General features: G+C 34.3%; 1 protein-coding gene across 1 annotated transcript in view; it reads right to left on the bottom strand.

Annotated features, from left to right (window-relative positions):
• Positions 1-17,446, bottom strand: part of ARID2 (AT-rich interaction domain 2) — a 92,994-nt gene that overhangs the window by 25,790 nt on the left and 49,758 nt on the right. Inside the window, exons 4-12 of the mRNA XM_041411235.1 lie at positions 14,064-14,197; positions 13,094-13,312; positions 10,157-10,224; positions 5,350-5,416; positions 5,015-5,265; positions 3,770-3,866; positions 3,480-3,689; positions 2,964-3,131; positions 1,852-1,927 (exon numbers count right to left, since the gene is read on the bottom strand). Coding sequence (XP_041267169.1) covers positions 1,852-1,927; positions 2,964-3,131; positions 3,480-3,689; positions 3,770-3,866; positions 5,015-5,265; positions 5,350-5,416; positions 10,157-10,224; positions 13,094-13,312; positions 14,064-14,197 — 1,290 coding nt within the window. The remainder of the gene's footprint in view (positions 1-1,851; positions 1,928-2,963; positions 3,132-3,479; positions 3,690-3,769; positions 3,867-5,014; positions 5,266-5,349; positions 5,417-10,156; positions 10,225-13,093; positions 13,313-14,063; positions 14,198-17,446) is intronic.

Below are 17,446 nucleotides of genomic sequence, written 5' to 3' on the forward strand. Positions count from 1 at the left end.
CTTGGCATTTCCTCCCCACAGCTCTATTCTTATTCCTTAATGATTCCACTTCCGGAAAAGATGGGCTGAAAGCTAACTAACTCTTCATCACATATTTTTATTGTAAGTCAATGTTTGTTGAACATCTAATATTCACTTAGCAGTGTAAAGTATTTGTATCTCCTACAGACTCTCCACAAGTCTATGGACCATCTAACCTCTAAGCCTCACAGGAAGCTGTGAGAAAATGAAACATCTTCTATCAGTTTAATTTTACTTCTCTTAGATCCACTGCTCCAACCCACAGACAAAGGAATTGTTCATCCCCAGCAGCAAACAGAAGCAAGTAACAACTCACACTCAGTGCTCAAATATTGCCATGAGAATAAAAGAAATATTTTAGTTGTCAGCATTTATTACGTGGCACTACCACTCCGTAAAACTATAGTGCCTTCTTCTTTGTAGAGCCCTAAACACCGAATGTAACTAGATGAAAAGCCTATGAGTACATTCTTGAAATTGTGTTCTCTCATAAAGAGTAAGTACCATTTCTCCTGCAGAATTTTATTAATACAAAAACCGAGATTACATTATATTAACAGAAAGTTTATGTATTAATTAAATTGGGCATACTGGACAAGTGACTATCCAGTTGGATATGTCATATTAGGCTGACACACTAATACTGGTACCAGCAAACTGGAGATGTTCAGGACTTAAAATTGTGAAATGTGATCTGTGATCACTACTTTACTGTCACTGCACTTACACCTCCTACTGAATCTAACCTGGCTAGTAATACATCCAGGAAGGTCAGCTTAAATACCTTGTCTTTTTGCTGCTTTCAAGAGATAGTAGCTGAATTCTACTCATTCTCCCATTTCTCTAAGTAGGAAGTAATGACTAAAGCATACCATGCAAATCTACATTTATCTGAGTTTGCTAATGTGATCTGTAGAGAAAGTCCAGTTCCAAGTATTCCTGTTTAAATGCCTAAATGTGAAATTTCTCCATCTTTCAGCAGTTAATTATTATGGCTGATAACACTTTGCACTGTGCAAAGAGAAGCATGGCAACATCAGCTGACCACAAAAAGCCTCAATATTTCCCCCCATACAGCCAAAGCTCTGCTGGAGGTATAACCTCATGATAACCCAAAACACTAAGCTTTGTAAGTTCCATCCACTTTATCTGGAAGGTGCTTGTCTCTTTAGTATGACAAAAGATGAACCTAAGCTGTGAAGGAGCAGAAGTGAAAGGCCCATCAGGAACCAATTAATAAAAATACTTGGAACACTGATTGAGTTATGTAAGACAAAGAGCTCAGAAAGATCACCCCCAGTCTACAGGACAACCACAGGAGAGACAGTTTCTCTCTAAATATCTGACAATAGTATTAGTTGAAAGCAAGAGAATATGAACGGAAAAGACTTTGATCTTCTTTAACTTGAGGTTCACAATGATCATGTAAGAGTTTTGCAGGGCCTTAGCTTCATAATTTGTTAATTACTTTTATATTGATTCAGTAATAAAGCAACACATTACCAGATAAAAATACCTGTGAAACAGGTGCGTGACAATTTAATAAATAAATTAATTCAAGATCAGAGTTAAAAATCAAATCAAATTCTGTCCTAAGTGACAGAACAACTAACTTCATGAATCAACAGGCAAAGAAGACTGAATAGTCTGGCTGAGTTTTTGTTTTCAGACTTCTTCACAGCAGTGACAAAATGGATTTGGTTTACACTTTTCAGAAAATTAGTCTAACAGTAAAGAGAAGCAAACTAGAAAATGCTGTGACATATGAATTCAGTATTTTTCTCTGTTTTTCTTCTTCATTAATGTATTTGAACAGAACTATACACTTACCATTGACATGCAAATTTCTCGCTGTCTATTTCTACTATTCCTGGAGGTGGAGCAACATGTGGTGCTGTCCTAGAGGCTGTAGATAATTTGGGGAAGAAAAAAAACCAAAACTCGCTGAAATGTTTTTTGTCCTCCTGAATGAAGCACTTCATGACATCCACTGGTACAGTTTCTCATGTTTGCCAGTAAGGATGTATCCAGCTAAGGCAAGTCACAAAGGTGCCCAGAGCAGACTACAGAGCTGCATTACAGTTTACCGAAGTGAAGCAGGGCTTGCCAGGGCCAGTCATCGCTTAAGTGCAACCATGAGGAGTGCACCTAGTGAACGGCTGCTTCCTGATTCATCATCATCATCTCAGTACTTTACAGTACTGAGCATGATTTTCAAGTGTCACAATACTCCACCAAAACAGGCACAAATACACAGCAATTATTTTTCCAGTTCTTAAGTGGATGTAAATATAACGCAAAGGACCTTGCAGCAATGTCACATCAGTTCATCCTATTCACTCTTATTCACCCCTCGGTTACATTCTCTCCCAGCCATTTTCTGCTCTGGTATCTACACCCACTCCAAAAACAGCAAGCTTAGACATGCCAACCAGGGTCTGCTCCAATGGTTCTTTCTCACTAACTTCCTAAGAATAGTTACAATTTGGTTCACATAACAAGAAACTGTTCAGAACCTTCAAAAGTGAGTCTATCTCATCTCATCTCTGCAATTCTACCAAATACCTTATGTTACTGCCCAGTAATACCCAGTGTAAAACATAATATAAAATGGACCTCTAATTCTCTGAAAATTGTGCGAACAATTTAAAATAGATACTTTTTCTTTCCACTGAACAAGTTAAAATAAGCCATGTGTGTAACTTTCAGAGAATTTTCAGATTAGCAAATAAAAACATCAAAATTCTTTCAAAACTTGTTTCACAACAGTTTTGGCTAACATAGCATATTTTCTTCATGATTGAGTGTTTGAAAAATATACATATGTTATGCACAATGTTACACTTATTTATGTAAACTAATCAGAAATCTAGCGAAGATAAAAATCATAGATCATATGGAAAATTTTATAGAACAATGTGTTCTCTTGCAGTGATACCTACCTGGGACACCTGCTGCATGGGCCTGTGAAGAACCATGATCCATTACCTGTGGTCTGACATCAAGTATTCCTTGCTGGCTAACACACTGATGTTCAATGAGCTTTACAGCAGTAAGAGCATCAGGTCCAAACATCTGGATGTCCATAGAAACCAGACATACTAATGTATCTAAAGTATTGAATGTAAAACCAACAATGACATTAGGACATGACAAATGCTATTGGAACATATTCATTTGCATTAAAATTGCCATGTGCTGAAAGGGAACAAGTCTTTGCAGGTTTCTGTAGGTTTTTTTAACAGATTTTGTGGCATTTTAAAAAAAAACACTTTAGAATTTTTAGCACCATCAATTCCTTGAGGACACAATGAATATATTTATTAAATTCCATCCCCATGCTGTGTGCTCATACACACACACAAGCAAGCCACATTTTTAAGAATATGTCATGGTCAGTGGTTAAGCCTTTTTTCTTACATAAGCGAGAGAAGTAATAGATTTTGCTTTTCCCTTACCTATGCTCTTCTCTACTTTAGCAATCTTTGAGCAGGCCACTTCTCCCATTTCTGTGAGCATGTAGAGCACCTCAAGTGCTGAGATTACAAGCAGCACATCTGGTAGTGTGAGATGACATATGATCTCTTTATAGGATTCTTGATCCACATATTCACAAATTAAGACACCATTATCTTCAGCCTTACAAAGATTTGCCAAGATTTCCATGCCTGAAGAACAAATACAAAATAGTTTTAAACAGCAATAATTACAATTCTGATAAAACAACAAGAATAGCTAGAGATCTTACCTCTCATTTTTAAAAATCTATCCCTTGACATGAGGCATTTTGTGACAGTGTGGAACATTAGATGAGTAGTTTTGAAATCAACAGGATCCAAAAGAAGCTGATGAGAAAGAAAAAAATTACTAACACTATCCACACAGTGCTAATGGCCCAAATACTTAAATTTGCTTATCAAAGTATAAGGTTCAGAAGGGTTTAAGTGCAGCACACACAAATTACATTCACGTTCATAAAAACTGAACCATGTGAGCTTTTGATTGTACCTAGCATTTTGAGCCCCCTCCTCCTTTTCTGCTCTGAAGCAGCAATCTAATTTACACTTTCCAGTGCTCAGAATAAGAAAATAACTTTATTCTCAGGCAGTCAACAATATACACAAACGGATTCTAATATCCAACAAAGACCAGAACCTGAGTAACAAAAAGTACTCCTTCCCAAATGCCATCCCAGTCATTCATCTTGTTTTTATTTCTGCCTCTCAGAAATCTAGAGATCTCAGACATAAATAACATTCTTTCTCATTCAAAAGGAGTTTGGTACATGGCAAATGAAAACCACCATCTTTTCTTTCAATATTTAGTAGGGGACCAATACTTCCAGTCTTATTCTCTGCTAGTACCCATTTTACTTAAATTTATATGCTATATTTTAAAATATAAGGACTATCTGAATATACTTCCTATAAAATTCATATAATTTTCTGCACGATAATATGACATACATCAAAACAGCATATTTTATAACATTCAAGCCTCTCAAAAAGAAGAAAAAAATAAAAAAAGACCCTCATGTGATTCTGGCAGCACATCCAGTGGCATGTGACTAGTTTACATGAAGTACAGTATACAGGATACAGAACCCTCTACAACTCTCTTTCTCAAACACACTATTTTGAAGTCATGACTAAAGGTTATAAAGTGAAGAAGCAAGCACACAGACTGCAGAACTTAACAAATTCCTTTCTTCTCTCTGGGAAACTGAACTGAAAATTATTATTATTATTATTACACTTTGAGTATCTTCTATCTCCCTACATCAATCTTCTTCATGTGATTCTATTTTAGCAAATGGGCACATACAGTCGTATTCTAGTTTTGGCTCTGAACGCTTGTTTTCAAATTGCTAATTACAAATTCAGAGAATAATTTATTTCCTTCTCCATCCAATGATAAAAAAACCCCACCATTTCATTAACACTACTGCTTTTATCAATTTATATTTGAATTGCTCTGTTTGAAAGCACATTACCTCTGCAGCAATATTTCCCAGTGTGTCAAGCCCCAACTGCCGTAGAGAAATAAAGTGACTGTGAGCAGAGAGTAGCAGGAACCGAAGACAAGTACGATTAGCTGCCAGAAGTTTAACATTTCCCTCTTCAAAAGAAAGATTTCGTAAAATCACTGCTATCTGAAGTACCCGCTGCCCTTCAATATCATTAATGCCCAATTTGCGAGGTGGATGAAATAAGGATTCCCAAATCCATTCTTCTGATGGAATATCTATGAAGTAAATAAATATATATTAGTCCTTCCTTTGCTCCACTTACCAACATGCATGTATTAAGATTAGTCAAGATGTCTCACCTTGAGATTTGCTTCTGTCAGAAATTAGATCACGAACTTCAATATCCTCAACAATATCCTTCCAAAACTGAAGAAAGAATTAAAAATACTTAATTTCTAGGGGCTATTTCTTTAAATATTAATTACTTTTATTTCTATTATGTTAAAATATTGAAATAATATTAATATAATTGTTCTTTAAAAATTTCCTAGTACCTTGATTCATCTGATAGTAACCAGAAGTGATGATATGCAAGATGTTCAGTACTTTACATAAAGAAATTCTTCCCTTCAAGCACCAGAAGTATGTGGTCACGATCAACCAACACTACCACAGAAGCACATACTGCAACTATGGGGCAGTTTTCCATACATCATTAGAAATACAGCAATTCCAAATGGAAAAAAAGTACAGCTCATCCTCCTTCATCCCCCTCAAACAGTGATGACCTAAGGCAGAATAAAGTGACTCCTCCCACTCAGCAGATCGTAAGACTCCTGCAAGAAGTTGCTATTTGGAAAGACTTTTTAAAGCTGCTGCTGTGTTTCCTACTTTATCATAACACAACAAAAAGAGAGAAACAACCACCTACATCACAAAAAAACTTTATAAATATAACCAAAGCAGAACACTTCAGCAGAGGAGAATTCAAATTACTTTACAAATCTCTGGCCTGGTCTGTAAATGGTTGCTTTGTTGCTAGACCTGTTGAAATTCAAGACTCAATCAAGGAATTAAGATTTGCAAGCTAACAAAAATACATAGTGTGATCTACAATAATATAAAAATACATAATGATATATGCATTCTAATGTGTGTATCTGAACAAAGATATAAACCTTCCTTTGACTAATAAAAATTTGTACATTTCTTCAACTCACTAATGAAACACCATTTCTCTTTTGACTATAATCACAGAATAAAACCACCAATAAATCTGGATAAAAAGGGGAGGATGGGAAGTACAACCAGCTGAACAGCAGGAGAAATTTTGCTATGCAAATGTAATTACTAAATTACAGCATTCATACCAAGCTTGACACTACTATTTTCTTGACAAATACAATACTACAGATTTTCTAAATTGGAAGGAAAAGAATTTTATTTTCACTGCAATGTTGCTAAATGGCGTCCAACTACTGTTTAGTAAAGAGGATTTACTTGCACAGAAAGTATTATTACCTCATTTTAGCAAAGACAAGAGCAGCTAGAAAAAAGTATTAACTTCTTACTGTTTGTGGCAAAGAGATTTTTCTAATTAATACTGAAGCTATCACCAAGAGCCACAGAAGATGAAGGCATGCAGGCAAAATCCTGTTACAAGGGAACAGGTGAAACACGACATTTTTTTTTTTCCCAAAGGAACAGCAAAAGTGGAAAGAAATAATGAAGCTTTCTGGGCATTCATTTGAAAAACACATAGCACAAAGGCAACAAAAAAATCAGTTCAGCATCCCAAGCAGTTATTTATTCCCTACTAGGAAGGATAGCTGCAATCTAATACTACAGATTAATAGAAATACATAAGAGGGTGAAAAAGTATCAGTCTTTACCACTAGTTATATTTCTATATATATATTTAAATCATGGACTGCTAATAGAAACAAAGCTAAAACCTGGAAGCAACCAAATAGGGCTTCATGACATCCAGATGCTAAAAGATAATGGACAAAGGTAAAGAGCTTGAATCACATTCACAGTCTGGTCACTGTCAGTACCCAAGTTTCTTTGGAAAAAATTGCAAAGGATTATACAGAATTCACTGCAAATAAGATCAAACAAATGACTGTCCATAAAAGGAATGGAGATTTGAGTCCACAAAACAAAATGTACCAATGGTATGATGACTTATTGTTCAAGAAAAATATGAAGCAACTGGAGTCAAGTCAGCTTGACAGATTATGCTGAGAGACAAGAAAAGTAATGTTTGAAAAGTATTTCAGGTATTTAAGTACACACTCTGCACAATATCTGAGAGAGATTCAGAGGATAAATGCACAGTAAATGAAAAAAAATTTAAATATACAGAAAGAATGAGTTGAGCAACCAAAAAAAAAAATCACAAAATAAAGAAGAAAATCAGAGAAGTAAGGCACAAGAACGGCATGTATGTGGATTCTGGAACTCTACAGCTAGAGGAGGCCTCTAGTAGTCCAAGAACATGAAAAGCAAATCATTTGACTGAAGGAAACAGAGATGAACGGTGCATGAAGAAACATAATGCAATTTTTCATACACTACACATCAGACACTGAGCAGCTGCTGCAGACATGAAAGAAATACCTGGAAAAACAGCTAAATCGATCAGATTATATACATACTATATAAAAAAATCACTCTTGAAAATGAACTATACTTACAAGTGAACCTTGATAATATTCAAAGCTAAGTGAAACAGTCAAACATGGGAAAATTTCCAGAGTAGAGGAGAAAACATCTGAGCAGGATGCCATCAGAGCTTGGGGACAGGACAACAAAACAAACAAGGAGAGATACAAGACAACTGGCTAAATGCCAGCTGTTCCAATCCTTAAGTAAGGACATGCAGTCATTCCAACTAACTAGAAGTTTAAGCTTATTGGGAGCACGAGGTAAAATCAAGAGGCGAGATGTGACAAATTAACATAGCTGTAAGAGATAACAGCAGGTTCAACTTAAATAATGCTCCAGTTTGGACAATGAATGGAATAGATTCACTGACTAGTAAAAATATTTGATTCAGTTTAGAAGTAAGTTCTGTAAGAAGTGAGAAGATATGTCCTGCTGCAGTTAAGATAATTAAAAATACCAATTTTTCAAACAGTCTTACATAAAGCAGTAAGGACTGCGGGGGAAGGAAAAGAAAAAAACATTGCTTTTCATCTTCACATTCAACTGACAGAGCAGTGATACTGGACAACAAAACTAGCACCAAAATGAACAAACAAAAAAATAATTTTTTTTTTTATGATAATATGAATGGTGAAAGGAGTAACTTACTCAATAGCAATTCTTTTTTCTTAAAACTGCAAAAGCACATTAAAAAAAACCCAAAAACAAACACCAAAACAAACACCAAAACCAGACACACAACCTCTGTGTGACAACCGAGTATCTCCCATACGTCAGGAAGCTCCCATGCTTCCCCCAACTTCTGTTTTGACACAGCCACAGCCGCAATACAAAATAAATTACTTCCAGCAGTAAGGTCAAACAAATGCTTGCAGTGAGATGCTCTGAAAAAATCTGAATTCCTGCCGTTAGAGATAACTTTACATCTGATGTTAAGTTTTTCACATGCTTTCTGAGTATTTCTGCCATGCTGTCAGCAGTATTTCACTACAGAATGGTACTATGTATGTTGTAATGTCCAAAAATAGATCTTGGAGAGCATCCGAGTTTTTTATTAGTAAACCCTATTGCACTTACAGTAGCTCTACTTAAAACTTTGTTAAAACATTTATAAGAACCACCTGCCCTTATAATAATTACTTAAATTTATGTAAGCAATGAATATGCAATAAATTAGAATACTGTATAATTTCAGATGTTTACAGATCTAGACATGGTGCTTGTTGCTGTTCTAGATCAGCAACAGTCTGTGACAGCTTAGAGGGCTGTCAACACAGAAGTGCTAAGTGCTTCAAAAAAAACCCAAACAACCAAACAAACAAAATAACCAACCAACTAAGCAACCCACACCCCCCACAGTACTTCTGGACATACTTTTTCAGTGTAAAAGAGAAATTTTCAAGATTGTGAAACATTAATTTTTACACTTAAGTTTGGCACATTTGTATCACATTTTCAAGCCCATATAGTCACAAATATGAGAGCTTAGCTTTCTTGGTTTTAAGTTCACTTAGGAAATTTTGATTAGGCAATCTTTACACTGGTATTTCAACAATACTTATCAATTAAGTAAAATTACCATGGTCCAGCTTGTTCCCAAACTGAGTTACATAAAAATAAAACAAAAGATAAATGGAAAAATCTCTCAACAAATACTGTTCTGTAATACTGGCAAGATACTAAAGTATATAAAACAATTATGGAATTGAGCAGAAATATGGCTTTATAAGGAGCTCTAAAGATTATCTCTTCCCATTTTTAATAAAAAGCATAAGGTATCCAAATATGTTTTAATCTATCTTTCTATTTTATCCACATAAATCATCACCTGTAAATCCATTCAAAGAAATCACATATCATAGTAAATATGCTGAAATATCAAATCTCTTTAAGCTATAATGCATAATTTTATCCACCTAAAAAAGTTCATCTAGAATAAATAATCATTGATACAAAGAAACTTCAGTTCTATTTTTACTTCATTTCACTGCTTGTACAGTAGCTCATGCCCTCTAGTGGAAAGATTAAAAAAGCCTTGTGCAAAAACAGTTTAACTGAAACAAACTAGCAACATTGCTAACCTATTAAAGTATTTCTCATATGCTTCTTAGGCTGTGATCTTAATTTTTATAATTAAGAATGTTTCTTTACTGATCATTGCAGTTCAAAATGAAACCCAACACAGCACTGTTGCCTCTTGATAAATATGCCGCCAACATTCCTTTTCTTCACACATATTAGTTTCCTTATAAAAAGAAATATGGAAACCTTTGTTCATTTATCTATACCTATTTCTTTCTGAATACACTTCTTCCTACTTATCCCAGTATTTTAGGACAACTGTGACATAGTGTCCTATTACATTTAAATCAAAGGAATGAAGTTGAGAGTAATTTTAAGGACATATGCTAGTATATCTTAGAATTTTCAATCTTTTTAAAGGATTTGATACCCACTATATACAGTACAAAATTATTTTAGTAATTTTTTAATTACCTTAACAAAATCTCTATCAGTTTTCTCCTTCCACTCTTCTCCAAATACAGCAGAAAATGATCCTAAAGCTTTAAACACAAAAAGCATAATTTAGTAAAATTCTTCAAAATGAACAATTTTTATTAATCCACAAACTAAATAAAGATTCAAGAACAATATAGACTCTTCCAGTGTTTCCTTTTGATAAAAGGAAACAAAAAATACTCAAAAAATACTGCACAAACCAGCTGAAATGTCTGTTGTCATTTAATTAACAGATACTGCAGTTTTACAGTGTAAATTAGAAGTAAGGAGTTCATAAGGAAAGGGCTAGTTTGTGAATCCTGTTAAAAAAAACCAACTTTTCCAGGAGAAAAACTTTTCCAGAGCTCTTTTCCAAGAGTCAAGATGACTGGCCTGTTTTCATCCTCACATCAAGAACTGTTTTCCATGTGCACTGTGTAAGCACAAACACTATTGTAGTAATTAAACAAAATCCCACTCATGTTTCCAAAAAACAGTAGTAAGATTTTGACAGCATTCAATTCGAACTCAATATTTAACCAAGACCAGTAATAGATGTTCTTGGCTGTTTGACTGAGCCACTTCCACAGCATTTGTAATCATCACTCCTTGAAAGCAGCTAAGACTCAGTCGATCTGATTCAAATACTGAGTCGATCTAAAAATAAACTCTGTCTTGCAGTAGTTCTGTAATGAACTAATAACACATTCCAGTTAAACATTTTGGTTCATGTTTTCTTATTCTGTAGAAAATGCTACAAATCTCAGTTCCAAGACCACAACAGCTTCCAATCCACAGAATCCAAACTAAGGCCTTATGCAGCTCTCCAAGCTGAATATGCTACATAACCCTCAAACCCATGGGGCTGCCCCATGACCTGCAATCCAGCTGTCATCTTGAAGTTTAGGAGGGGATGGGAGGGAAGCTGATGACATATTTTACCTAAAAAACACTCTAAATAATAACAATTATAAAACCTTAATTATAGACAAGAAAAATCTAAACCCTGTCTTAAAAGAAGTTAATCACCTATTTTTTATTGCCACCTGAAATTATTATGGTAGTATTTGCATAATGCGTGAATTTACTGATTAGAGAACTCATTGTTTCATCATGAAACCTGGCAGATTTACCTTTATTATTTATACTAGAAAACCATGTAAGTATTTCAAATTGAAGTTTCATGCTTCAAAAATAAGTAAACATACCCCTGCTGTTTCTTTCCACCATTTGTCCCAATTAGTCCTCCTAATGCTGCTAGGACATTTCCCTGGATTTATTCAGAAGAAGACATAATCATAGAATATAAAAATGAAGTTTTTCCCAGGGAATGAAAACAGTGAGTTCATTACAAGCTCATCATTCCTCTCAGCCTTACCGCAAATATTTTTCAAAAAATACTAAACAGACAAGCTAAGGAATAAATTGTTCTTCAAGTTAAGAACTCCAGAAAACACTGTCTACCCCTACAACATAAAAAAAAAAAATCCTTAAATAGCAATATAAAACTAAAATTATTTGCAAATTCCTAAATCAACAGAAGTTTCATCAAAAGAACAGGGGAGTGATGGTAACCTCAAAAATCTAGACAGCAAGCATTCTGGAATCATATGGAGGAATAAGTTTCCCTTTAGCTTCCTTTCAAATATTTTCCTTTGAAAGTTCTAGTGCCTGGACTAGGTGCAAACACTAAATGACCAAGTTCTAACCATATCTGAAGGATACTGAAAAATGTACAAATTTTTCAGAAAATCTGAAGAAAAAGCAAGAGAGAAGCTGGAGAATGCTAATGCAATATTGGGGGGAGAAGGGGAAAGCTACAAATCATTATGTAAAAATGCCAATTATTAAAAAAAACCCAACTAAACCATATGCAATGGCTAACACTGGTTCTTCCCCAGAATTTTAAAACAGAATCTTTAACATACCATACTATGTTTGTGCTTACACATGCAAAATAGATTATACTTGGGTGAAAAGGCTCATTTGAGCAATTTTTTTTTTTGAGGTAATATCTGAATTTCAGTATAAAAAAACCAACCAACCACCAACCGAACAAAAAAAAGCTCATGAAACCAAAAAACCCAACAAAACTAACCCCCCCCCAAACAAACACATAATAAACAAACACAAACAACAAAGAACAAAACAAAACATAAAAACCAAACTAAACAAAAAACCCTCAGCACATAAACCTGGTAAATAAATACTTCCTCCTCACCACCCCAAGATAAAAGCTATGCTGTTATGATTTTACAGTGGTTTAGGTTAACTTATGTTTTGCTCCTCTCTTGACAGGAAGCCATTAACAAGGAATTACTAGGCATGGAGGCATTTTTTTCACACTGAAATCTGAAGAATTTGTTTGACATACTTGAGTACTCTGAAGGAATCAACTCTCATTTGAAATTTATGTGCTAACATATTAAGTAATTCTGAAAATCAGATTAAGACTTTTCTCCCTTGAGTTTTTTAACCTGAATTTCACTGCAGTTAAATGTGTAGTGAAGTATTAGGACAAAAATGTTAGCAAGTCATTGTTTTCAGACAACCTTTTCTGAAATTTTAAATCTGCATTGCCATTAAAAAACAATTATGGAAAGTCAGCACGGTCCTACAAATTCAAAAGCAAACAGTAATACACTACCAAGAGATAGAAATTCAATGCCGTAAATTTAGCATCCTGAATAATTGAACTTCACTATCAAAAACCTGATTCTTACATTTCACTAACTTGTCAAATAAAGTTTTAAGATTACCTAACTTAAAAGGTATTTTTAGCATCTGATAAAACCTGTAATCATGGACCAAGATAAAGAGAAAAACTAGATATATTACCATGAAGTAAGTTATTAACATTTTAATGATCACGAGTTGAGAAAGATGCTACAAAAGGTATGGACGCCTTCTGCTGCAAAAATGTTATATACTTACTGTCATCAAATACCCCAGCATTTGCAAGCAGTAAAGTGATTATTTTAGGGTCCTTTTCAAGCTGCATAACATGCTTGCTTTCATTTGAAAGAAGAGTACACACATTAATTGCAAAGTCCACTTCATTTGGGAGTCCAGATAACAGTGAAAGCACCAACTTATTATAGTCATTTGGTGAGTTTAAGTCCATGGACAGCCCATAGCTTTGACGAAGGTAATCTAAATAAAGAAAAAAACAAACAAACCACAATCAACAACATTTTCACAGCTATACTCATTAATCTTGAAATGATACATTAAGCAGTATTACTGTAAGTAAGAATTTGGAAAAAGTTTGTTTATAAATTATTGCCATTTTTAATAAGTTTTCACAGTATTGAATGTATTTTTTGTCTGGCCAAAACATGGAACCCAGTCCACTTTGCTGCGTACCTTTCTAGTTACATATCAACTCCTCTGCCACCTCCAAAACAGAGCAACGCAGCACATTCTCCCAAAGAAAAGCTTACAAAACACAAGCTTTAATTAAAGCAGAAAAGAACTGTAATACAATTTTAAGTCAATTTCTACACAACAAATTACACGTCCATTCCACAAAGCCCACCAGCTTCTGATTTAAAGCTTAACTAACTGGAGGCTCAATTCAGGTATTTGACTGCGGAGAAATCAGAGTTTGAAAAAAACACACTGCAAATTTTCAAGATAATTTTTTCAAGAGAAGAAACTACACAGCTCTACTAATTAGCAAGGATAATATTTGTAAAGAAAAGAAATAGCTTATGGATTTTAATTTTGTTTTGTTCTGGTTCACAGTGGAATGGTTTTTGAGTGTATTAAACTAATCATTTGAGTATCCTACAGATTTGATGGTTTTAATAATATTCCAAATTTATCTACAACCTATTTCTGTAGCCTGACACAAAAAAAATGCACCCACACACACAAAGCATTTTTACTCTCAAGAATTTACCTGAAACGCTGTGTTGCTGGTAGTTATAGGAAGTTGGAATTGCACCAATAGGAAGTTGTGGCTTTGGATTGCCTGGCTGTACTTCATCATCCTCCTCTCCAAAATGATGGACTTTTTCATACTTTTCTAGATAACTGAAATAAGATGATAAAAAAAGTGGTTTTAGTGCAGCTAAATCTTTTATTTCAAAAGCAGAACTTCCAAAGGAAGCAACCTAGAAACATGAAGATTTACTGGAAAATAATCAAAATGCTGAAAAACAAATCCTGAGTCAGACTGACAACAGGTGATAGAGAAATGTAGATACGTGTAATTACTGTTTTATATACCAATTTTTTCACATTTTTCAAAAATGATACTTAGACAAATTGCAACAAATTGTTTCTCTTTGTGACTAAGCTTGTTTTTCCCAAACCAACTTTTGCTACTCAAAATAAGTCTGCAGGTGAAAGCATCATAAAAATGACTCTGTAATCATTACCAATACATATACCAAGGTCAAATCCAGAAAAATACTTCTTTTTGCCTCGTTTAAAGAGAAACTGTACACTAGGTCCTAACAACTACACAAGAGTAAGAGAACTCAGGGATACCAAGGACAGCAATTCAGGATCAGAATTTGAGAGCCATAGCTGCAGTTAGTAACTACTGGAAATCCCTTTGAACTCCTTAAGGGAAAAAAAAAAAAAAAAAAAAGCTGATATACTGTACAAAAAATGGACTTTAAACACAGAAGTTATATATACAAAAAGTAAACAGTCAAGTAGCTTGGTTAATGAATTACCTCAATGACAGCATTAATTTAACATTAGAAATGTAACTTTCAGAACTTTCTACACTCCAGTATATAAAGTCAATTTAAAATATCCACTGTAGCATTAACTTCACAGTGATATGTAGTTGAAAGCCCTTCATAAAATTAAGCAAGACCAAAGCTGCCTAAATTTATAGATTTTAACTGTGCTGAAAAATGACAATACCAGGTCAATGAAATCATAATAAAAATACTGTAAAATCAGAAAATAATTTAAAACATTTATATTTCTCTTTTTATATGCTAAAACATTTACTACATGAGTAAGCTTTTCTGTAATTTTTGTCAGTAGACACTGAAGTAATTAACTCATGGTAAATTGGAAAGATTTTAAGGAAACAGTATTCCCACTGACCTCTGAGGAATATTTCACATTCATTAAATCAATTATTTCATGAAGTGAGGTATCAATGACATAACCATACCTTTAATGTGTTAGCAAACAATTTTTTTCTTAAGAAAAGGGCACATTTCAGAAGAAATGAAAGGTATCAGAGCTAATAAGGCAAATCATGCTGTACTGTACCACATGCAAATACCATTCATGCCTGACTAGAGTTCAGGATATTCCAAGTACTACATACGCTACTGTTACATGAACCACTGCCACAGTCCCCTCCTTACTACATAAACTCTTGAGTCAGTTAAGGAGTCAGCAAAAATCTTCCCTGCACAGTCATTTGCTTTTAGGGTTTTTAAAAGACTAAAAATTACACTTACATATGGCTGCTTTTATCTTTGAACTAGAAATACTCATTTATGTGAGTTAAGCTTCAATTGAGTATCTGCACAGAAGGTAAAACCTTCTAAAATTATTTGTAAGTTTTTAAAGGCATAGCTAAACACTGTTCTAAAATCTAAATCCTAAGTTTTCTCTTTCCCTCTATTTCCTTACCATTTTATCCTACTTCTTTCTTTTAGCTTACATCTTATATCCAGATGAATCAAATCTGTAATCCAATCAATTTTAATTAACAGAGCCTGTGCATTTATGGTCAAGACCAAAAAGAGCAGTTCAAAGACAGCCTGACCTTCCCTTTTTCTTTCTGATCACTCACTCTTCAGAGATCTCATACAGAAAAGTAGGAGGATTCTACATTGACTTTTCAGTCATTTTTCAAACTGAGCAGGGGTCAGATGAATACTAGATCTGGTGCAGGGCAAAACAACAGGTGTACATAGCCAAGGATGCCACATGTACCATTTCTACACTGGCAGAAGCTACACTGCTTACTAGCTTGTCTAATAAATGCTGGGGCTAGAGCTAATTTCCTTGTATTTGCTGGTCTGAGTCAAAACTTGAGCTTAAAACAGTTTCATTATTGAAATAAAATGTCACAGAAACATTTAATAAGATGAAGTAAAAATCCCTATACAGAAACAAATATGGTATTCAAAATACAATCTGCAAATTATTCTGGACTTGTCCATTTTACCAAGACCGAACTGCTACTTAAGCACTAAAAAAAAAAAAAAAAGCTGTATATATAATAATTCATGTTGTTCCACAGTTTTATATACACTTAACCTTACACATACACACTTAACCTTATGCTTTTTATTAAAGCCATATTCCAGGAAAGCTGAATATGAATATCCTAGATGTTCTCCTCTGTTAATATCTACTTTATTAAGATGTGTTAAAACAATTCCACTGATCACAGAAAATCTCGAAAGTTCAAGAATTTGCTTCCTTTCTTCCCCCTCTGAATAAAAATTATGTATATATTGAAAGACCTCTGCAAACTAAAATGGTCATAATTTGTTCAGTGTTGACAATGGTCACAAAGTTCTCACAAATGTCTTATTAATCATTTCACAAGAAACCAGGATTCAAAATACTTTTAAGTAACTATCTCATTTTTCCCTACGCCAATGCAAGGATTGACTTGACTTTACTAAATTCTGAGCTCCTTACCTTGTCACTCAATTTACTCAGGTTCCACCTCTTCAAAGAAGACTCCTCCTTTCTTACCTCACATCAAACTACCAAGTTTGCCAAGGAAAAGTTGAAAACTAAACAAAATAGAGCCCTCAATAATCCCAAAGCATCAGTTACAAATGCTAAACCCTGCCTTCCTCCCACCCCAAGAAAAACCCAAACCTCAAGCCAAACAACAGATATACATTCCCCCCCCCTACCACAAGCACTTTAGTCTCTTTAAGATACTCCTAGTATTCAGGGAGGATGTTGCACTATTTGTCAATCCATTGCATGTAACAACACTGAAATACTAAATTTCAACTACAATAACCACACTGTAATAGACTCTTCAGTATGATTCCTTTATGCTACATAAGTACCAACTGTTTACAGACAGTTGTACAGACCTCAATCCTCCAAACATTGCTTTTGTTTCCTGCAGAGAGAATGCATGGCCTGGAATTTCAGTGTAGAGAAGAAGCTTTGCAAAATTAGCTTGTACATGAGCTTTACTTGTCTTAAATTCTAATCTCAACAGTCTGGCATACAGCTACTATGCAAACAACAGAGTAGTTTAGCATAAACACGTCTTGCTCTAAATATACAAGAAATTTAAAAATAATAAACGGAGTTTTTCTGTTACTG

The sequence above is a fragment of the Onychostruthus taczanowskii genome, unplaced genomic scaffold, assembly GCF_017590055.1.
Source record: "Onychostruthus taczanowskii isolate IOZ18803 unplaced genomic scaffold, ASM1759005v1 scaffold35, whole genome shotgun sequence".
Classification (NCBI taxonomy): Eukaryota; Metazoa; Chordata; class Aves; order Passeriformes; family Passeridae; genus Onychostruthus; species Onychostruthus taczanowskii.